General features: G+C 37.5%; 2 protein-coding genes across 3 annotated transcripts; one reads left to right on the plus strand and one right to left on the minus strand.

Annotated features, from left to right (window-relative positions):
* Positions 1-6,325: 6,325 nt before the first annotated feature.
* Positions 6,326-11,247, plus strand: LOC103445427 (LRR receptor-like serine/threonine-protein kinase RGI2). Its single transcript, XM_008384436.4, has 2 exons — positions 6,326-10,220; positions 10,590-11,247. The coding sequence occupies exons 1-2, from the start codon at positions 7,244-7,246 to the stop codon at positions 11,105-11,107; spliced, it is 3,495 nt and encodes a 1,164-aa protein (XP_008382658.3). The 5' UTR covers positions 6,326-7,243; the 3' UTR covers positions 11,108-11,247.
* A 4,950-nt stretch (positions 11,248-16,197) lies between these two features.
* LOC103445554 (B3 domain-containing transcription factor ABI3-like) lies at positions 16,198-20,728 on the minus strand. Of its 2 annotated transcripts, none has more exons than XM_070805626.1 (6): positions 18,092-20,728; positions 17,902-17,994; positions 17,659-17,759; positions 17,456-17,508; positions 17,161-17,237; positions 16,198-16,942 (listed from the first exon to the last, which is right to left on the minus strand). In XM_070805626.1, exons 1-6 carry the CDS (start codon positions 19,955-19,957, stop codon positions 16,781-16,783), a joined length of 2,352 nt encoding a protein of 783 aa, XP_070661727.1. In that variant the 5' UTR covers positions 19,958-20,728; the 3' UTR covers positions 16,198-16,780. The 2 variants fall into 2 exon arrangements, with proteins under 2 accessions (XP_070661727.1, XP_028965763.2); XM_029109930.2 differs by having other exon boundaries at positions 17,456-17,502; positions 18,092-20,727.
* Positions 20,729-23,342: the final 2,614 nt, after the last annotated feature.

Genomic DNA, 23,342 nt, shown 5'->3' on the forward strand with positions numbered 1-23,342 from the left:
TCTTTCTGCCACTCTCTTTTCTTTTCTAATCTCCCTCTCTAACATATATATCTAACACATATAATATATAATATAATACAAACCAACGTACTTTGCATGAAAACTACATGCAATGTACAAGATATAAAGATTTGGAAGAATGGTACAAATAAAAATTAAAGATTGGATGCTATTTATAGTAGGCAAAGGTCGGCTATAAGGGAAGAAATAGATAGAAATGGAACACGTGGTTGATGACTCATGGAATGTAAGGCCATGTGGCAATACATGATAAGGTGACTGACACATCACAAGATGAATAAAGATGGCTTATATGTGTCAAGCTTAAAGGAATTGAGTGGGTGAAAGGCACCCAACCACATGCAATTGATGAAACATACACCTTAGTCATCAGACGTATGTGGTATAGTGACTTTAGGACATGGTGAGTCGACCGCTACGCATAAAAATAAAGTGAACAATAGAAAATAAAATATAAATGGGCAAACAATATAAAGTCTCGTCTTGGCTAGGCAATACCAGTATAAATTCATGATCTTACAATCTACCCTCTTTAAAACAAATTTCGTCCTCAAACTTTACTAATTAAACTCAACTCTTTCTGTCAAGCCTAATAAGCTTAAACTAATGTTGTGTCACAGTTCCCAAGGATGTCTACTAGCTGAGCTTTGATACCATTCTGTCACACCCGAGATCTAAGGTCGGTGCAAAAATAACCCTGCACCCAACGTGCGAGTAAAAATACGAAATAAAATGAAAAAGCAATTTTTTTCAAAGCACAGCAACACCAAACTAGCCCTCAATACCATGCACGCGCTCACACGTGTGCATGAGATATTTTTTGAATGACGACTTACACGTTTTAAATGAATAACATTGACCATAATAGAAGAAACCCCTCATAAACCAATCAAAGCAGCTGAATCCACATAATAAAATCGATCTTTCAATTTCAATCTACATTCTAATGAAGTTACATTAAAAATAGAGAAAATAATGTTTAATAAATAACTAATTGAATCACATTATTGCTAGCCCATTGTGAGACACTAATTAAAAAAAAACATTGTACAGAAAAAAGTGAAATATTAGACACATTGTTTATCAATGTATAGTAAATAGTTAAATATTAAAAACACTGTTTATGTGACGAAAATACCACTGTCATATTTGATGCATTATTTTGAGGTGTTGTTGAAGTTTTTTGTTTGAGGGACATTTCTATCCAATTTGTTTTGATGAAGCCCAAAAAACCACTGTTCAAAAGCCTTGCCGGCTTTATATATTTCTATGCACACTGTAAACAATTTAAAATAATTAACTTTTGTTACCATATTTTTCATCCGCACATACTAGACGTAGAACTTCGAGTTTTGACCAATATTACCAAACAACCAATTGACCATTTGGACTGGTCATTGTACATTTACCATCCATACGAAGCACTAATTCACCACTCTTTTCTAAACCAACTGGCTTGAGTACACGTTCAAGTGGTCGAAGCGGTAGACACTACAAAAAATATGGGAACTGCAACAATAAATTATCGGTGATCTTTGAGGTTGAAGAGCACCAACATATGTGCTCATAAACCAATAGTAACAGTGCAGCAACTATATTTCTATTTGTGCCCCCTATGGGCGTTACCTTTTATCAAAGAGCACAATAAGGTATGCTGTAAAAGTTTAAGCACAAATAAAGGTCCTTTTGTACCCAATTCTGACAAAGTTGTCAGATGACTGCTGCCACCCATGGTAGCACATTTATTGTTATTGTGCCCAATATGTCAACTATTTAAAAATAAAATAAAATTAAGAACCAAAATCACCTATAAATTAAGATTGAGGCTAAACTAAAAATTATTTTTTCATAAAATTAAAACAGCCCACAACCACAAGCAGCTTCAAGCCAAGTAACTCTTTCCTCGAGAACCTAGATAAATTAGTAAACTAACATTACAAGCAAAAAAGATGTACAAAACAATAAAAGTTTGGATAATCATTTAGGTTAAGGTCAAAAGCAGTGATAAATCTCAAAACTATGACATTAATTTCTAAGAAAGATAGCCAGTGTCGGCAAATACACAGAGAAACTACAAAGACCACTTGGAAAAAAAAATCATAAATGTTCAGAGATGCAGCACATACACTATTCACAGATCAAGCTTTAGATCAGTGCAAGTAGATGAGTATACCTTTCTTTCCTCAGATCTATGAACTTTGAGATCTCCGCATAGAACCCAGTATTGACAGCCTCTGCTTTGATAGCCTCTGAAAAAATGACCATGAGTAAGAAATATACCGAGCAGTAAAACACATGATCATATTGGATACCGCTGAAAAGGATGGAACTATAAATTTAGACTACCAAGAAGCTCTTAAAACATTATTTACACAAAGCAACAAGAAATGAGTATGCAGTGGCTTCCAAATTTTCAAATTATGATTCTTTATCTTTATCTCATGATCTGTTTGTATATCCTTCCTCCCATAGATTAATTGGTGTAATTCTGCTATGTATACATGCACTTGTTTGTGATTGAAACATAAAGACTTTTGCCTGACACTTTAGTAACATTCTTACATGGATGGCAAGCAATCCTCACACAAATTTGGGCATAAAAATAGAATTCAAAGTCCCAACGATATAATTCTCACTCTTTCAAATGTAAAGAACTAAAGAAAGAGAGATGCAAAATATCTCAAAATATGCCATTTCCTACAACATAAAACAAACCCGAATTTAAAGAACTTAGGAGATTAGTAGTTGGTCTGGAGTTTAATTGATAGAACACATAAGTGTAAAAAAAAAAAAAAAAAGGTCGTACCCAGTGCACAAGGCTCCCGTTTTACGCAGGGTCTGGGAGAGGTGAATGTCGGCTAGCCTTACCCCCATTTATGGAAAAAAAAATTATACACCTTGCGATGGGCATCAAAATTAACTATAAGATATCATCAAATTTTACCGTAATCTAAAAGTGCAAAGCTTTATATAAGACCCAGGCCTGCAAAGGAAAGTAATCCCAAACCACGTAAGCACACATCAAGAAAAACCCAAACTTACAAAGCTACAAAAAGGTCTACCCAAACTTAAAAGAGATTTGGTACAACTATCAAGCCCCAAACCATTACTGTGGATGTTTACAAATTTAAAATGCAGCCCTTGTTCAATAATTAACACTCAAAATTTAATGTTTCGCATGTTCCAGATTTAATGTAGTATCGAAAAGGTAGTGCAATATCTTTAATTTGGCAACTCAACATAACAAAGTCAAATATAATTGGGGAAATAAAGATATGCAGAGATGTACTGAGAGAGCGGAACAATCCGAGACTTACACTTACAGAGTCAAATCTCCTCTTCTTAGAATTAAGATGTACTACACCCAAAAAATCAATGACCTCAAAAATGTTAAACTACATATTCAGATTATAATAAAATAAATCTGAAATCAGAATTGCAAAAACATAAACACTTAACCCATATTCCTTTCAAAGTTTCTTCAAATTTGTCTCAGATCCTATTTCCTATAACACCACAAATGACTGAATGAGTACAGATAAAGGGGTTTTGCCCATGGTGTTTGGTCTATGCTACTCATATTTGAAGAAAGTAAAATTATCAAGAAGAAATTTGACTCGGTATATATGAGCTAAAAGATTGTGCAATCATCCATGTAAATTTTCTGTATTTGGAAACTCACCCTTTAACTCCAGGTTGTAAAGTCAAACTTTCCGACATCAGAAACTCATCCATTGAAATATTCTGTCAAAAACAAATAAGGATTCTGAGTTTTATTTAAGCTACTAATGGATTCTTAAGCTTTGCAAAGTCGTCCAATGCAGCATTACCTCAACGCAATTTGCAAGTATGTACGTTTTCTCTCGTCGGGTTTGAACGGTTCAGAAACCTATACTAGAACGAGTTCAACATCATCTTTTCGTTTGTGAACGAAAGTAGAGCTTTTCGTCATACAATTCCATGACTTGCACATTGCAGTGCATTTTAGTAAAGATTTGATGGGCAACTTCAAGAAGATTTTGTGTACAATTTCTTCGGGAAGGAGGAGGACTTATGGTGACAGCCTTCTTGCGTACGAATTTGCCCTAATTTTCAATGGAAGAAAGTATATCTAGTCCAAACCCTATTCTCCTTCGACCAAAAAAACCCTATTCTCGTTTTCTCGCCGGGAATTCGGAATTCTCCTTTTTTGGCTAGGAAACTACAATAACGAGGAAATACCAGCAATATTCATTCTTCTCTAGCTGATCAATAAGTGAAATTTATGACCTCGTAGTCCGCACAGATGCCAATTTTTTATTCATCCTTCGCATTATTAGACCAGACAAAAGGATTAATTTCGAACTGGACATTGTACATCGCGAGACATGGTGTAATATTGTTAACTTTAAAAATAAATTGAGATTTCTTTATTTAATTAATGGTAATGATAGGGAGACCAAAATTTTAAATTAAATTTTGTAAACCAAATGATGTGATTATTGATAATTAGGTTATTACTTAAGTATTGATTAACGTGCTTATTTTCTATTTATGACACATCATTTAGTTTGCAAATTTAGTCTCCCTTTAATTAATTAATAGATAAATGTTAAGGAGACTCTCAAAAGTGGGACTCTTCATGGAACACAGATCATCTCTGGATCTGTGCAACTGGAGCCCAGGGATCAATGGATCCAGACCATTGAAATTTGATCCAACGGCTACAAATTAGATAAATTAATTTTTGTTATACAATATATTTCGATGTACTTTGTCTTCTTCATTTAGCTACATTAAATTCATTATAACATTTCGGTGCATACATTTAGGTACACACATTTCGGTACATACATTTCAATACAAACATTTAGGTACATTAATTCAATATAATACATTTCGATACATACATTTTGGTGCATACATTCTGGTACACATATGTAGGTACATTAATTTAATATAATGCATTTTGGTGCATATATTTCAGTAGATACATTTCGGTACTAACATTTAAATACATTAGTTTAATATAATACATTTTGATACATACATTTATGTACATTAATTGAGTCTTTCAAGTTTGAACAATGTTAAATAAAATTAATAAATTAAAAAAAAAACTTTTTTATGGTCAAAAAATAAATTAAAATTTGTATATAAATAAATTTAAATATTTAATTGGAGATATTAAATAAAATGCACATTAATTATTTTAAATTAAGGACACATCAAGGGACTATAATCAATATATAATCTAACACCAGGTTTATTTTAAATTTCAATTTTCTTGAAGGATTAAAGTTAGAAAACCCTATAAATATAGGAAATCTTTAAGGGAAGGGATCCCCATTTTTATTTTTCCATAAAAATGGGGATTAGTAACTATCCGAACCGTCTATTTTTCAAGTTGCATCTCATAGATCATCCTTACAAAATATTAGCCAAATCGGAAATGTTAAAGAGGGGAAGGGCGGAGAATTCGAAAGTTTTACAATAATTTAAAGTCTGGATGAACATCATTAAGATTAAGAATCTTCCATGAATGCATGGGTAAAAACCCAACATCATATCCACTAAGATATTGGACTATATGAATTACTAAATCCTTTCCATCTGCATGATTCGAATACTGGTCTCAAACGCCTATAGGTCATAATATTGAGGGGTTTCCTACTCAAAGTAAAATAATGACTAGTATTCCCGTTGAGGGATAAGAAGAGTGGAATTATTTTCTAAAAGCATAAACTGAATTGACAAATGTCTTCAAATCTAAGTAAATTATAAAGACGGTAATCAACTTTGTAAAAACCACATAGCCACTACATAAGGTCATCATAAACTCAACTATATCACTAGATGAAGAGTTTGTATATGATCTTGTATTAGCAATACCTTAGCTATTATAACTTGTGAGTTGTGACCCACCGAAAAATAAGGGCTTGTTTGGTATCCTATTTGAATTTTTTTTTATCATTTCTCGAAACATTTCTTGAAAACAATTTTCTTTAAGACTCAAAAACTTGATTGGTTTGTGATTTAAAAATTTTAAATATTACAACTTAAACTAGACAAAGAGATCTAAAAAGAGGGGATCACAGGAGGTGGAGAAAGATGAGAGAAGATGAAAGAAAGTAAGAGATGAATGAAGGAAAGAGAAAGAAGAGGGAGGATCGGACAAGATAGAGAGTAAGAGAGTGAAAGAAAAAACCGAGAGAATGAAGAGAGCGAAAATTGGAAGAGAGACGAAAATGGTAAAAAAAAATAAAATAAAAATAAAAAAGAGGAGAGAGAAAGAAGAAAAGAGAGAGATAGATTTGGAGTAAGACTCAGAGGGGAGAAGGGAGAGAAAAGAAATGAGTGAGTTTTTTAAAAATTCTAAAAACTCACTTTTTATATTTTTAGAGAACAAACTATATTTTTTAGTTAGTCTTGAGTTCAGTTTTTAAAAATAGTCCTACCAAACAAGTTTTTAAGGCCTAAAACTTGAAAATGTTTTTGAGTTTAAAAAGTTAGATTCAAGTAGAGTACCAAACATGCCCTAAAAGATTTGAACTAGAGATTATGGATTATTAGAGCACAGGGCAAACTTTGAGAATCAATTTAGAGATTGTACTAAATTACTAAATGATAAACCTTGCATTCAGAGATGAATTTGTCTTAAAACTTAAAAGAGTAGTACTAAGTGATGCTTATATTGTTAACAGTGCCACACGAATTACTGTGTTTATATAATAATTCTGGCCATTGCTGCCTGTTTGCTCAAAGACTATTAGTTAGCCAACAGCTACATTATTGAAAATTTTGAAACCAAATCCTTTAATTTGTAGTCAAAAAGCGAGAGAATCAAAGATGAATGTGACAATGGCCTTCATAAGAGGGCTCTTTTCTCAAAACTAAGAACAGCCCATTTCACTGAGTTTTTGAGGAAAACAATGCAACACACATGGTGTAGGTGCTCATGACTAATCTAACTATGAGGCCTATTCAATTCAATTGCACTTAAAATATGTAGCCAAGAACAGAACCCCGAGGTGAAGGTGGTGGAGCTGGTCTGCCTCAATTCTTTAATCTCTCTCTCCTTCCTTTTCTTGCTTGACTGCAAAGGATGCATGCATATATTATATAGTAATGTAGACTAATTGCACTAGGCAAACTAGTAGAGTTGAAGAAAAGAATCAAGAAAAGAGAGAGACCCAATGCAAAACCAAGAGTTGTGGTTAGGGTTTTGAGGCAAACTTTGCCAATGCCAATGCTGAGTAGCATGCACTCCTCTCTCCTCTCCTACAACCACCACCAAATGCCGAGGCAATCCTTCACCACTCGCTGCTACCACCACCACCACCACCACCACTTGCTCTTTTCTCTTCTCGTCTTCCTCTTGCTATCCACACTTTTACCACTTTCAGCTACAAACATTGAGGTTGTCACACTACATTCATGGCTTCAAACCTCTACCTTGCCCCCGCCGTCATCATCGGATTTCTCCAACTGGAACCCTAAAGACCCCAACCCTTGTAGTTGGTCATACATAACCTGTTCTCCTCAAAACTTTGTCACCGAAATCAATATCCAATCCCTTGAGCTAGCCCTTCCCTTTCCTTCCAATCTCTCCTCCCTTGCCTTCCTCCAAAAGCTCATCATTTCTGGTGCTAACCTCACCGGGACACTCTCACCCGATATCGGATACTGCAATGCACTTACTGTCATTGATGTTAGCTCAAACAGTCTTGTGGCAGAAATTCCTTCAACCATTGGAAAGCTGCAAAATCTTCAGGACTTGATTTTAAATTCTAACCAACTCACTGGGCAGATACCAAAAGAGCTTGGTGATTGCACCAGCCTGAAGAATCTCCACGTATTTGACAACTATCTCTCCGGGAGTATTCCTGCCGAGCTTGGCAAACTAGTAAACTTGGAAGTTATTCGTGCCGGTGGGAACAAAGACATTTCAGGAAAAATCCCTGATGAGCTTGGAAACTGCAAGAACTTGCTGGTGCTTGGCCTTGCTGATACTAAAGTTTCCGGCTCCTTACCTACTTCATTAGGTAAACTACGCATGCTGCAAACTCTGTCTGTTTATACCACAATGATTTCGGGTGAGATTCCGCCGGAGATTGGCAACTGTTCGGAGCTTGTGAACTTGTTTTTGTACGAGAATGATCTGTCCGGTTCACTACCATCAGAGTTAGGTAAACTTCAGAAGTTGGAGAAGATGTTACTGTGGCAAAACAATCTTGATGGTACTATTCCTGAGGAAATTGGTAACTGCAGAAGCTTGATGACCATAGATCTCTCTTTGAATTCTGTCTCTGGAAGCATACCACAATCATTCGGGAACCTCTCGAATCTTCAAGAGCTTATGCTTAGCAACAATAACATTTCTGGTTCAATCCCATCGGTTCTTTCCAATGCTACAAAACTCTTGCAGCTTCAGCTCGATACTAATCAGATTTCGGGCTTAATCCCAACTCAGTTTGGAATGTTGCCAGAGCTGACAGTGTTTTTCGCTTGGCAGAACAAACTCGAAGGCAGCATTCCATCCGAATTGGCTAGCTGTAAGAGCCTTCAGGCTCTTGATCTCTCACACAATGCTCTCACCGGTAGCTTACCTCCTGGCCTATTTCAGCTCCAAAATTTAACCAAGCTTCTATTGATTTCTAATGAACTTTCCGGTTCCATACCTTCTGATATTGGAAATTGCAGCTCTCTTATCCGTCTCCGCCTTGTAAACAACAGAATCAGTGGAGAGATCCCAAAAGAAATTGGGTTTCTCGACAACCTTAGCTTCCTTGACCTGTCCGAAAACAATCTTGTTGGTCCGCTGCCTGATGAAATTGGAAAATGCAGTTCACTGCAGCTGCTGAACTTAAGTAACAATACCCTTGGAGGTACATTGCCTAGCCTTTTCTCTTCCCTCACACGGCTTGAGGTACTGGATGTCTCTGTGAATCAAATTTCGGGTCAGATTCCCGAGAGTTATGGCAAGCTTGCTTCACTTAACCGGCTCATCCTAAGCGGGAACTCCCTCTCTGGACCGATCCCCTCTTCCCTTGGTCATTGTTCAAGCCTTCAGCTACTTGATCTTAGCAGCAACAAGCTCAGTGGCGCAATCCCCGAGGACTTGTTTGAGATTGAAGCTCTTGACATTGCTCTAAACCTGAGTTTCAATGCCTTATCCGGTGTAATCCCACCACAGATTTCTGCTCTGAACAAGCTGTCCATACTAGACCTTTCACACAACAAGCTTGAAGGTGACTTGTTGGTGTTATCCGGTCTTGCAAATCTTGTTTCCTTGAACATCTCATATAACAATTTTACCGGCTATCTCCCCGATGAAAAGCTCTTTCGACAGTTGTCACCAACGGACCTGGCAGGAAACAAAGGGTTGTGCTCTAGAGGCCATGACCAATGTTTCCTCAGCAATGGGACCACAACGAGCATGACAAATAGCGGCCGTTTCAGGAGGTCATGGAGGCTTAAGTTAGCCATTGGATTGTTGATTGCCTTTACCATTGCCTTGGCAATTTTCGGGGCTGTTGCAGTGTATCGAACGCGAAAGATGATGGGAGACGAAAACGATTCTGAGATGGGAGGGGACTCGTGGCCTTGGCAGTTTACTCCCTTCCAGAAGGTAAATTTTTCGGTGGATCAAGTACTAAAATGTCTGGTGGAAACCAATGTAATAGGAAAGGGATGTTCAGGAGTTGTTTACCGGGCGGAAATGGAGAACGAGGACATTGCAGTAAAGAAGCTCTGGCCAGCAAAGATCACTACTAAATATGACTGTCAACGTGACAGGTTTGGAATCAATGCAGGTGTTCGCGATTCCTTTTCAGCTGAAGTGAAGACCCTTGGCTCAATTCGCCACAAGAACATTGTTAGGTTCTTGGGTTGCTGTTGGAATCGAAACACGAGACTGCTAATGTATGAGTACATGTCGAATGGGAGCTTGGGCGGTTTACTTCACGAAAGAAGTGGTAACTGCTTGGAATGGGAATTGAGATATCGGATTGTGCTGGGAGCGGCACAAGGCTTGGCCTACTTGCATCACGATTGCGTTCCTCCGATTGTTCACAGGGACATCAAGGCCAATAACATCCTCATTGGTCCGGACTTTGAGCCCTGCATTGCTGATTTCGGGCTTGCCAAGCTTGTTGATGAAGGAGATTTTGCTCGATCCTCCAACACAGTTGCTGGTTCTTATGGCTACATTGCTCCTGGTTAGTACAAATCATACATTATTTCATTACAATCAGAAACCTCCTTGCATATTCTCAATTTCTACATATAAACAAAGTGATTATAAACTGCATTGACTATGTCTAGAAAATCATTAACTGTATGACAGACCAAAAACCAAGCGTCCTTGTGCCACATGAGCTAAGTTAACAATTTTCTTGACTCAGTTGACGGAATGGGGTAACGTGAAACATAAAATGAAAAACATGAGCCAAAGTCACACAGTTGCAAAAGGTTATATTTTCATCAAAGCACATGGGCATATAAACTTCAAACCATCACAAAAAATGTTCATTCATGGCAAGAAACAATATTCTTAGCTAAATGTACCCTTTTCCTGTGATTTACAGAATATGGATACATGATGAAGATAACAGAGAAAAGTGACGTATACAGCTACGGTGTAGTTGTGTTAGAAGTACTAACAGGGAAACAACCGATCGATCCAACCATACCAGACGGGTTGCACATTGTAGATTGGGTTAGGCAGAAGAGAGGGGGAGTTGAAGTCCTCGATCAAAGCCTACTTGCCCGGCCAGAGTCCGAAATTGAAGAAATGCTGCAGACTCTAGGTGTGGCATTGCTCTGCATAAACTCAAACCCAGATGACAGACCAACCATGAAAGACGTAGCGGCAATGCTCAAAGAAATAAGGCAGGAGAGGGAGGAATGCATGAAAGCTAACATGCTTCGAAACGGATCTTCTGAAAATGGTGGACAAGAAAATAACATAACCTGCAGTGGAGGAAGCTCATCGGCTATGGCTGTGCAGCAACATTCGTACCCTTCGAGTACCAGCACAAGTTTCTCAGCATCCTCATTGCTATACACTTCTCCTCCTCCTAATGTCCGAAAAAGTTCCAAATAATTAATCATCAAATAAGAAGTTGTTTCAGACTTCAGCTAGGAAATTTGTTTTCTGCTTAAGTTTTGTTACAAAGCTCAGGTTTTCTCGTGTAAAAGGACCAAATTTTTTAATAACCAGAAGTAGCAAAAATTTACTTTTTAGTTTTTTTTATAGTGATATCCTTAAAGTTGGTTGCATAATTTCAAGTGGCATGGAACCATTTAGAATGTGAAAAGTGAAAGCAACCTTTCACCAAAGGTTATTATATACTCAACTAATTGCATGTTTGATTGCCTAAAATGAGTGTTAGAAATTTCTACTCATTCCGAATTCTGACTGTCTATGTGTTTATTAACACATAATACATTTTCATTAGGTTATTTAGCAAAAAATTAATACAAATTTTACTAATTAGTCACATATCAATAACCAATATTTAGGTTATTTAGCCAAAAATCAATAAAAACTTTACTAATTAGGTTATATAAATGACCAATTTTTATTTTGAACTTAATCAGTTAGGAATTGTATTACTTAGACACATGTCAATGAAAAATGCCATATGAACTTTAGGTCCGTACAAATAGTTAGAGAATGACTTATATACCCTTCTCTTTTTGTCTTTTTTATTTTTATTTTTATCATGTACCCGTCTCTCTCTCTTCCTTTCTTCACTTTTTTCCCTTCCCTTATTTCCTCCTGCAAGAACTTGACATCCATTAATGGCCACCTAACAAACAATTTAACAAAGAAAATTATTCTTTTTGACATTAGTTAAAAGACGGTGGGGGTTATAGACGACGAAGTTAGATCCGTCGTCGTCCCAAGAGATGATGTCGTCGATTGAGGGATCGTTAACGAGCTGACACGGAATAATTATAACTGGGAAGGTATAAAACCTCCATAGTGAGAGATTCTTTTTTATAGTCCCAAAGATTTCTCATGCTCTAAAATGAGCTATATTGGTATATTCACCACTTTTGCAGCCCCATATACATCCGCTCTTTTAGATGCTCTTATAGCGAGTCAATATGGAATCAAGTTCAGATTGAAAAACTTTCGGTGTCTAGAAGAAACTCCATCCCTAAACTTATATAGGAACTTTTGGTGTGTAGAAGAAACTCCATCCTTATAGACTATGTTTGATGAATTCATTTGAACAATTTCTTTGATCTTTTCCTAGCGCTTTGGAAATAATATCACTTTTTGGGATATGATGGACATTTCAATATCAATTAGAGTAGTTTGATCATTAAAAAAATTAATTTATTTATGTTGGTTTCTCATGGTGAAAGAAATGATTCTCACCCTCTCTTTCTCTCTGCAACCAAACCCTAAAACAAGAAAACATCCAGGTTTGAAAAGATCGAAAAAATCTCTCCTTGTGAGTTCTCTCATTCTAAGAGCTTTTCTCACTGGTGTGTGAGTGTCCTCCGTGTTGTTCTTATCGCAGCCGCTTACGCTAGCTATGGCTAGGGTTGGTGGCAGTCCTTCTCTTCTCCCTTCTCTTTTTTTCCCTTTCTTTCCTTCTCCTTCTCCTTCATCTTCCGTTTTCCCCTGCCCAGTGGCTTGTTTGCCACTTAACCCCCTGTGCATCTGCTTTCTTTAACTTCAGTCCCTTTTCCAACTTTTCCTGTTTCTTCCTTCCTTCCACTTTTCCCCTTTGTTTCCTTTCGTCTTCCTTCAACCGTTTCCGCCTTATCCACATTTTCCCCTTCTTTCCACCTTTTCCCCTTACTTCTTTCCATCTTTTCCCCCTCTTTCCCCCAACGTTCCCCAATCCGAATCAGCTTCATCCTTCTTTGACTCCATAATCTAGATCAACTCCCACTTTTTTTCAACGCAATTTATTGCGCTTCTCCTGGAAGGTGAGTAGAGCTTTAGCTTGGGCGTTCACACCACCTCCTTACTTTGGTTTCCCTTTGTTGGCACTGTTGTTAGTGGATTTTTTTCTGCTGGCCTTCCTTTGATTTGTGGCAGCTACTGCTGTGGTGCTCTGTGGAGGAGTTTGGGCCTCTGTTTTGGGGTCCTGTTGTGGCTCATTCTTCATCCAGCTTTGGAGCTCTAGTTATTTTGAATTCAAGTGGGTGCAGGGGATGTTCGTTCGATAAGCAGGTTGGTGGCGGAGGTAGGATGCTACTAGGGTTTGCTTTGGTGTTTTTTTTGTTTAGGGCTCAAAACTATGTTTTAGATTGTTGGGTTACTATAGAGGTCCATCTTTTTGTTTGTGTGTTTATTGTATTTGGACCTTTTCTTATGTAATCTGTTGTGTTATAAATAAAGCAAACATTTAACCCAAAGAAAAAAGGGTTTTTATCACAAATGGTCCCTTAAATTGACCCTCACCATCAAGATAATCCTTGAAATTGAAAATCAATCAATGTAGTCCTTAAAAATAGGTGTCGCAAATCAATGTGGTCATTCCATCACAATTCTGTTAAAAATTATGTTAACTGCTGATGTGGCACATAAATGGGTCCATAAGTCATTTTTTCTCACAAATTGTCCTTGAAATTGACTCACGACATCAAAATGGTCACTGAAATTGACCCGCGACATCAAAATGGTCCCTGAAATTGAAAATTGATCAATGTAGTCCCGCAAGTCAGTGTCTCAAATCAATGTAGTCCTTCCGTCACAATTCTGTAAAAAAATTCTGTTATATACTGATGTGACACATAATGGGTCACACAAGTATAATTAAATTTAAAAAAAAATTACAAATAGGCTTAATAATTTAATAGTTAATAAAAAAATTGTCAACCCAAAAACCCAGTCCTGCAATCACCTAGATCCCATCCCACATTTATTTACCTCATTCGCTTTCTATTCTCTAAAAAGAATCTCAATACACCCATCTTTACGCACTTCAATAGCCTTCACCATTCAACTTGAATCAAGATTACATTTGGTGATGGCTTAGCCCATTGGCAATGATTACTGGGACATCATCATTAACATTTAGGCAATCAATATCCTCACAACCTTAATCTTGGAGAGCTTGTTCATCGCTTCCCTGGTGGTATGGTGATGCAAAGAACGACGAGGTCTGCCTTGAGATAATGAGGTTATAACCGAGGTGTGTCTATTGTTGGTTGAAAACTATTTCCACACCCCTTTTTAGGCCTTGGTTAAGCCTTGTGACTTTGAGGGATCTCTCTTCGGAGAAGGCCCTACTATAAGAAAAAAAAATTTCCATTGTGCAAAAAGGTATTTAGACAACTTTTTTTTAATTAATTATTACCACATCAGCACATAACAATTTTTTTTTTTACAAAATTGTGGTGGAAGAATCATATTGATTTGCGACACCTATTTTCAAGGATTACATTGATTGATTTTCAATTTCAGGGACCATATTGATGGTGTGGGTCAATTTTAGAGACCATTTGTAATAAAAACCCGTAAATCTTGTGGAGCTCATTTATGTGCCACATCAACACTTAACAGTATTGTGACGGAAAGACCACATAGATTTGAGACACCTATTTTCAAGGACTACGTTTATTGATTGATTTTTTATTCAAGGGACCATCTTGATAGTGATGATCAATATCAAGAATCATTTGTGATAAAAACCCAAAAAGAAATTATTCTCCACCATGAAGGGCTTCGTTTTTTTCCTTTTTAGCATGGCCCTAAAAATCATTTCCAAATCCCAAGCATGGCCTCTCACCGAATAAGGAAAATGTAGCAATAATTTTCCATAGCAAACATGGCCTTATCAAGCATGAGAAATGCAATCAGTTTCCCATTTTCAAACTAAAACAATTTTAATTATTTTATTGTTTTATTGTTTTAAATACAAACATGATAGACCATAAAGGTAGGATGTGCGCACTCTCATAAGAGGAACACAAGTATTATTTCTTATTTTGGCTGTTACCAACACCACTCGCCAAATATATGAGATTATAACCAACACTCGCCAATTGAATAAGAAGTGGAGAAATTAGGTTCTCATCCCTATTTTTTATACTTCATTGATTAACACCTTATTCTTTTTCAAATTTTGATCAAGGTCCTTGAGTTTTAATAAATGTCATTTATTTAGTGTTAGAAATGTTACATTTTGTATATTTATATTTATTGCTAAAATTTTTATCATATATTTTTATTTGTAGTTTGTACCCATTTTTAATTTGCAACCCTTTTTTTAAATTGTACCAATTTTCTTTTAAATTTTAATTTGTACCCATATATTAATTTCTTTTTTTCCCTTATTTTTAAAATTTTTATTTGTACTCATAAATTTTTTAACTTTTTATTTGGTACTCATAATTTATTTACAATGTACCCATTTTTCGTTACAAATGTACGACTTTACTATATGCAAAATGTATCTTTTTTTTTAAGTACCATTTTTATGTAAAATGTATCCATTTTTTAATGTAAAATCTATTTATTTTTTTAATCTAGAATGTACCATTATTTTATATATATATATAAAATGTACCTATTTTGTGTAAAATGTAGCCTATATAAATGTACTCATATTTTATAAAAATATAATAAAAGCCCATTTTTTTATAACCTAGAATGCACCCATAAGCATTTTTGTTTTTTTTTGAAAACCCATAAGCAATTTTGAATAATTGAATTAGTAGTGTAAATGAAAGCAAAAAAAAAAAAAAAAAAGGGTTGACTTATATTGATATTATTACATCTCTTTTATTATTATGTCATTTATGTGGTAAGGGAAGGACTTCAATAAAAAACTTAAAATGCATAAGGTTTGAGTCTATATCAATTAGTGACCAAGGAATTATCCATTTTTTTAACATATACCTTAATCATAACTTAAGTGAGGAAAAAAGTAGGCACTCCATGAAAGAACTCAAGAAACTCTCCATGAAATTTATGTCGCCTCTTCTAAAAGTTTTCTTGTATGATAAAATCCAATTTCCTATGAATAATCAAAATGATGACCATATATTTCTTGTTCTGAAAGAACAATTACCTTTTACATAACAGGATCCATGGATCTAGTATAACGAGATGATATTCATTAAAATACATAAAATGACAGATCACTGATAACCACCAATGAAGATTGTACATTTATACTGCAAATCAGTTTATATATTCAATATGATCAAATAGCAGACCACTTATAACAACATGCAGCAAACAGCAATGCAAACATGTTTTTTATAGTACATAACAAATGAGCGAGCATTATATCCTTCTCATATATATACATCATTTACGAGCTTTACTTCTACAAAATACATATCAATAATTAACAAGCACAACATACACTAAACTTAATTGGGTGCGTCACCCGAAACACATAATATCACATAATATTAACTACCATAATTACCCAAACCAGTATTTGGAAAATGCCTATACGTTTTAACTGATCGTACCATTTTACCCAAAAACCAAAAGTGCTGCGATTCCAACTGAATGAAATCAACCTGCGTAAAAAGCTTCACTATTTTCAAACGCATTATGAACTCATCCATGAAGTAGTAGCTTTAACTTTGACCGGTGAGAAAAATTGACCAATTAAAGATAAGGAGGCTTAGCTAGCTATGATTTGCTGAGAGTTGTCGATCAACTGAGGTTCAACAAACCCTAGGCTATCTTCACCATCCATTTCGATTCGATTCATGCATTGAAGAGAGAAGAAAAAACGGAAGAGGTGGCTATGTTGCAGCTGGTCTTCTCTTTCATTTCCTCTGTCTCTTACTTTACTGTTATTTTCTTGTGTGCGGTTGTGGCTGAAGAAGGTGACGATCCATTGTTGACAGCTGGAGTGCTTGCATGCTGGTTCCTTTGTGTCTTTCCCGGCCTTTTGTTGCCCTCTGATTTTGGCCCCTCTTGCCGTACCTTCACTCCTCGTATCATCTACACGTATACATTAATAAAAACGTAATTATCAACGAAGTGTTTTCTTTTATTTATTTATTTATTTAGGGTGAAGGGTATTACACTAGCCAACTTGGTTAAACTCGGGATATACTAACTAAAAACAACATTTGAAGAATTACTAAGTGTCTAATTAGATCAATATTAGTGTAATTGATAACTAATTAAGAAGAGGATGTGAGTTCTTTGATGCTTACATATTTGTTGCATTTCACATCGGAATAGATGACTATGAAGTCTCCTTCTTGGAGTCCATTGGCTCTCACAAAATCTCCTTCAACAACATAAATCAGTGGAGATTTAAGGAAAATTCTTTCATGCAGTAAATGCTATGAGCATTGGATAACCCAGATTGGTTTGAATTATTGCTTTTAATAAGTTTCATCCAATGCTCATAGCATTTGATGCTACATAGCACCGAAGTGGAACCTGATTTAAAAAGACAATGAAAATATGCTTGATGCTTAATAAATATAAGCAATCACTGCACACCTGTGTTTTCAAGGAGATACATCCTGCTTTTGTTGTTGGGCCAGTACCTGAAACTCCACATACAAAGAAGAAAGGGGGACAACAAGATTACTTATAATTTCTGAATGTATTAAAACCAATGATCACGAACGAAATTAAAATTAATAAACCAAATATTTGTAATTGCAAAAAGGACATTAAGAGAACCAACTTTTGTAGAATACCTATAGCGCATGTTCCACACACGAGAAGTCCCAATGTCTTCCATTGCAATGGAAATTCCGTCTCTTGCATCCAATTCAGGAAGATGAGTTTCTGCTTCTTTCTGTACACCAAAAACAACACAAACAATTCCCAATCAATGCAATTTGTTTCCCATACAATCAATAAGGTTAATATTTTCAACCAATTTCAATTAATAAATGGAAAAATAAGTTCAATTATAATTGAGGAAATTAATAACTTACTTTTGGCAACACAATCCTTCCAAGACTACCCACATCACTCTGCTTCAATACCTTCTGAAGGAGAAACTTAAGATTCTTCTCAGATTTCCATCCCTGGAAAAAGGTACACAATTTCATGTAAATATTGCTTAATCAATTATGTTGTTTATATGATCCCAATCAATTAGAAATGTAGCAAAACTGCACCAACCTGGCGCCTCTCCTGTCTTTCTTGCCTTTCCTGCGCAGCACTACGGCCCTGATTGTAATTCTGTGCTTGATTACTAGCCGGCCTATCCATTTGCTGCACTGGAGGAAGTGGTGCGGCTTCGGGCATAATGCTAGGCATCATGGCCACGGCAGAAGAGGACAGGGCTGCTGTGGCGGTGGGCCAGTAAAACCAGTTGCCCGGATTTGGCTGCAGCGGCACAGCACCAGTGCAATTAAGATCAGTAGTGTTCCCAACAAACCTTGTCTGCTGAAGATAGTTATGATCTGGCATTTCATTATTAAGTTGCTGAGAATTCTGTTGATGGCCGTGGTGCCTATGGTGAGACACAAGCCTTCGCTGCCTCGCCATCCGCTTCTTCCTTGCTTCTTTGGTAGCTGAAGGCCCTAACCTCATCAATTGACGCTCACCATTCCCCGGGAAATATTGATAAGGCTGGTACTGACTGCTGTACCCGGCAAAAGCCTGGGGATGGTGTTGGGGAGGGGCTAGGTGAATGTTATTATCCGGGAAGGACCCGTAAGGGGCCGTTCCCACCATACCAAACGGAGACGACTGCCATGATGGCTGACCGGAGTCAATCATGTGATGATGATACTCCGGAGATGGTTGGTATGAGCTTGGCCCATTCCCAAAAGGGTCAGCCGTCATATACCCCATCATGGAAGGATAAGCCGCCGGCGGAGGAGAAGCTGGAGGCGGAATGGGGACAAGTAGTCCCCCCGCCGCCGGATCATAGGCGGCTGCATGTGGTGGAGGCGCCATACATGGTCTCTGAGTGAAATTACAAGAAGGGTTTGATTCAAGTACTCTAGGGATAGAGTTAGGGTTAGGGTTTTGATAAGGGTCTTGGTATTGTTGTTGGGCTATTAGGTTGGAGTCTTTGGTGGTGATGCTATTGCTGCGCCTCTTTTGTAGATGGTTGGTCTGAACCCACTCAAGGACAAGTTTAAGCAACTGCTTCATGGCCTCTTTTCCTCCGCCCAAGCGCCTGGCGGCGCACTCGATCGTCGACTTCTTGATCTTCACACTTCTCAAGTCTTCGGCGGAGACCGTCTCTCTGTTGGACCTCAGCCACTCCAAGAACACCATGGCCATGTCATCCGGATCCTTTTTATCATTACTCTGATCCTTATTAGTATTCTCCTCATCCTGTCCAACTACTTGTTTTTGTTGTTGGGGATTAGACTGAATAGTAGTAGCAATTTCATGATGGTCTTGTAATTGGTGGGCCATGGCTAAATGCTGATTATCTTGATCTTGTTGAAACTGCTCCATGAAAAGGCTATCACTTTGGAAAATGGAAGAAGGGTCAAAACACTCGTTGGATTCAAACAGATCCATGTAACCAAAAGTCCCCATCTCATCCATGCAATCTATTCCGCCACTGAGATCCAACGGCTGAGAGATCTCCATCGAGACGGTGGAGGACAATGCATGCGCATCAACCGTCTGATCATCAATCTGCGAGTACTGGTGGTGGTCACTGTTGTGCTGCTGCTGCTTTCTCTCCCCATCTTCGGGCTCCGCGTCCGACTTGAGAACGGCCCAAGAGGCCGCGGAGGAGGACGAGGAAACCGAGGGCGAGGATGAGGAGCACGTGACTGTCTTGACCGGCGCAGGAGTGGAGGATGAAGAGGAGGAGGAGGACATGCATGGGAAGTCAGGGAGAGGAGGGAACTTGTCGTTGTAGAAGATGGAAGGGTCATTCACATCGAGAGTGGTTTCTTGGTCATCGTCAAGCCACATCTTTCTGGGGTCCACTCCAAGAGTATCCAGATCTCCTGCATGCAGATCTTGATGTTGGTGATGAACCGGAACTTGAACTTGAACTTGCTCGCCCTTCATTTCTCTTGAAACTTTTGATCCTCAATGAACAAAATCAACACTTTTTGGGGTTTATATTGGGTATTTTTTTCCTTTCTGTTGGTATCAGATATTTTGGTGAAAGGGAGAGTGGATTAATTTTTCTTCTTCTTCTGTGTACGGATAAGTGCAAGTGGGGAGGAAGAAAGACCGTATTGGATTAAGGAAGCAAGAGAGTGAAAGGGCCCGCTTTTGGTATCAAACCCGTACACAGAAGCAACATAAAGCATCTGGTCTATCAAGAACAACAAAGACATCTAAACCACACAAAATAATATTATTTAAAATAATATAAACCTATTTTAGTCGCAGAAAGCGACGTCACCACTCTCTAATCCGTGAATCTATTCATATTTAATCCCGTCATTATCACAAAACTCACCAAACACTAATTCTGTGCAGATTAACAGAAAAGCAACTTCAATAAACCCTAGTTCTTCACAGGCACGGCTGGAACCCGACGGAGCCGCGGTGGACAGAGAGTAGAATAGTGGAGGTGAGAAGTGATCGATCTTCTTCAGGTGTGTAGAGAGAAAGGGCGCATGGTTAAACGGAGGGGGAACAGGAAAAGCTCTCAACAACCCCCATGTGTGTTCTGGTATGTTCTGGGGAGTTTCAATGTATTTGCACCGCCAACTTTTCTGATAATTTTTGTTTTTTGTTCTTGTTTTTTGTTTTGTTTTGCGGAGATAACGTTGAATTGGTTTTTTCCCTGGGTTCTGATCTGAATTTCATCCCACTATCCATTCACATACATATATGACGCATTAAGTAAGAGAGAGAGAGAAAGAGAGAGAGAGAGAGAGAGAGAGAGAGAGAGAGAGAGAGAGAAAAGAATAGGCAGTTTTAAAGAGAGAGAGAAAAGAATAGGCAGTTTTAGAGAGAGAGTAGTAAAGAGACGAAGGATTAAAGAAACAAGAAAACAAAACCTCGTGCCTCTACTTTCTCAGCCTTGACTCCGGATATTGTGACACCCGCCTTACGTTCCCACCTGAATGGTGCCACCGTGCGGTGCCTCAGCCTTTTACCATTAGAGAAAGAGAAATGCTAATTAAAGAGGTTTCTTAAATTGACATTGACATTCTTTATAGACTCTTCACCACCAACATGAAGTGACGGAGAATTTATAGAGAGTTTCACTTTTGAAGAGTCACTTTAGTATTTCTCTTACCATTATTATTAGAGAACATTTTTACTCATCCCTATGATTATGGTATACACTCATCACACACCTAATCATCTGCTCACCCTCATCATCATTAACCCATGCCATCTTACATTAACCATTGGTACTAAGAGTTAGAAGAATGCTAGTAATCTTTGCACTAATTTTAAAAAAATTTTTACTCGGACAAATGTCATGTATTATTTTTTACTCAAAAATAAAGACATATTAAGTCAGAATTATATTTTTTATTTTCCATTTCTAATTTTAACCAACATTAAAAAGTTTGTTTTTTGGTGCAAAAAGGTGACACGTGATATTTGTTAAAATGAAAATATCTAAACACAAATGTTAATGCAAAAATTGTTAACATTCTCTAAAGAACTATTGCCATTTCTTTTCATTTTTTTTAAACGATAAATTTATTAGATTAGAAGTTAGATTAGGAGGTTAATGGATGGGGTTTGAAAATCTACGCCTTGTGCAAGGCCATTTCTTTTCAGTTCAAAGGGGTTAATTTCTCTTACATATTTATGCCATGGTTATACCAATAAATGAACAAAAATAAAGCATGCAAACAAACCCTAATTACGAACGGGATCGCATGATGCATGTAAATGCATTCAATTTGCGAAAATGCCACCGTTAAACGAGCAAAAACAGTGTAAACCGACCAAATTTACGAAATAAATGTTGGATGCAACGGTTATGATCTTTGATTTTTTTTTTCTTTCTCCAGAATTTGTAGAGAGAGAGAGAGAGAGAGAATGGACCGACTAGGTTTTTGTAATTTCTATTGGCTAGATTGTAATTAACTCAACTACAAAAAGTCCAAAATATTTTCTAAAAACAAAAGAAAATAAAATATGAAGGTTTCATAATTGACCTAACAAGCCTTTGTCTGGATTCGTGGGTGAAGCGGCGGGAATCACCATTTGCTGCTACGCGTCCATGCACTTCTGACGTAACCCTCTCTCTCTCTGTTCTTGCATCTGCATGCTCAAGAAATTTTTAATTGTGATCGGAAAACGAGTAGTAAACGTATTTTTATGTAAGGGATGAAAAATTTTATATTTTAAGTTATCAACATTTTAATACATATATTTCATTATATATCATCTTGTGTGTCAATTACATTAAAAAATCTTTCACCGCGCTCGTCCGTTTCAACTCACTCTGTCTTTTCCCGCTGGTTGACGCCACTCTACAAGCGACAGTTAGATTCACACCTACACAGCTATTCCTGACGGCCGAATCATTTCCTGCCACGTATCTCCAATAAATCGTCGTGGTGAGGGACCCTTTTCAGTTTCGTAGCTGGCTGCTTGTTATTGGCCGTTGGGATGGGTAAGGTGATGCCATTCGTCACCGCTTCTATTAGGCTTTCTTGTTTCCGTACATCACAGTCACTTCGGATTTGTTCTATGCGACTTAGGGTTTGTGGAGTCTCACGTGGATCTGGGTGATGTAACCCAATAACGAACAGCCACCTCGGATTAATTGAAATTTGTCTCTCTTGATTTTTCCTAAATATACACGGAGAAAGAATTTGTGTGGATGAAGCTAGGGCTGGGCACGGGCCGGGCCCAAAATTGGAGGGACCGGACCGGACCCGCTTGAAAATACAACGGGCCGGGCCGGGGTGGGTTTTGCTATTTTGAAAATGAGAACCGGACCTAACCCGGCCCGTATAAAACGGGCCGGTTCCTACGGGTCCAACGGGTACTCGTTTTGTTTTTTTTTTTCCTCTCTTTCTCTCTCTAATTTTCAGTATCCCACCGAGACTACCAGTTGAAGAGCCGCCGGAGACAAATCAGAAAACTGGATCCATTAGTAACCACGGCCTGGAATTATTCAAGAACAACAAAATAAGTAAAATAAAAGTATACATCGCGGGATTATGAAATATGAATTGCATGCATTTAAATCGGAAAACCCCAAAAATTAAGCAGAAAAAGAAGAAGAAAATCAACGATTGAGTACCTCGTGAATGACGACGGTGAGGTTGGCGGTGTTGGCGATGGTGTTTTTGGCCGTGCGCTCGTCCAATTTGCTTTGAGGAAGAGCTTGAGGTTCTTCTCCTTCTCGGATGAGCGTCGTCCTGACAAATTGAGTGGAGGACTCGAGAGGACTCTGACAGAACGAATCAGACAAATTGAGAGAGAAATGGATCAATTGCCGTCGGATTCAAGCATCGCCGAC

Source organism: Malus domestica, chromosome 10, assembly GCF_042453785.1.
Source record: "Malus domestica chromosome 10, GDT2T_hap1".
Classification (NCBI taxonomy): domain Eukaryota; kingdom Viridiplantae; phylum Streptophyta; class Magnoliopsida; order Rosales; family Rosaceae; genus Malus; species Malus domestica.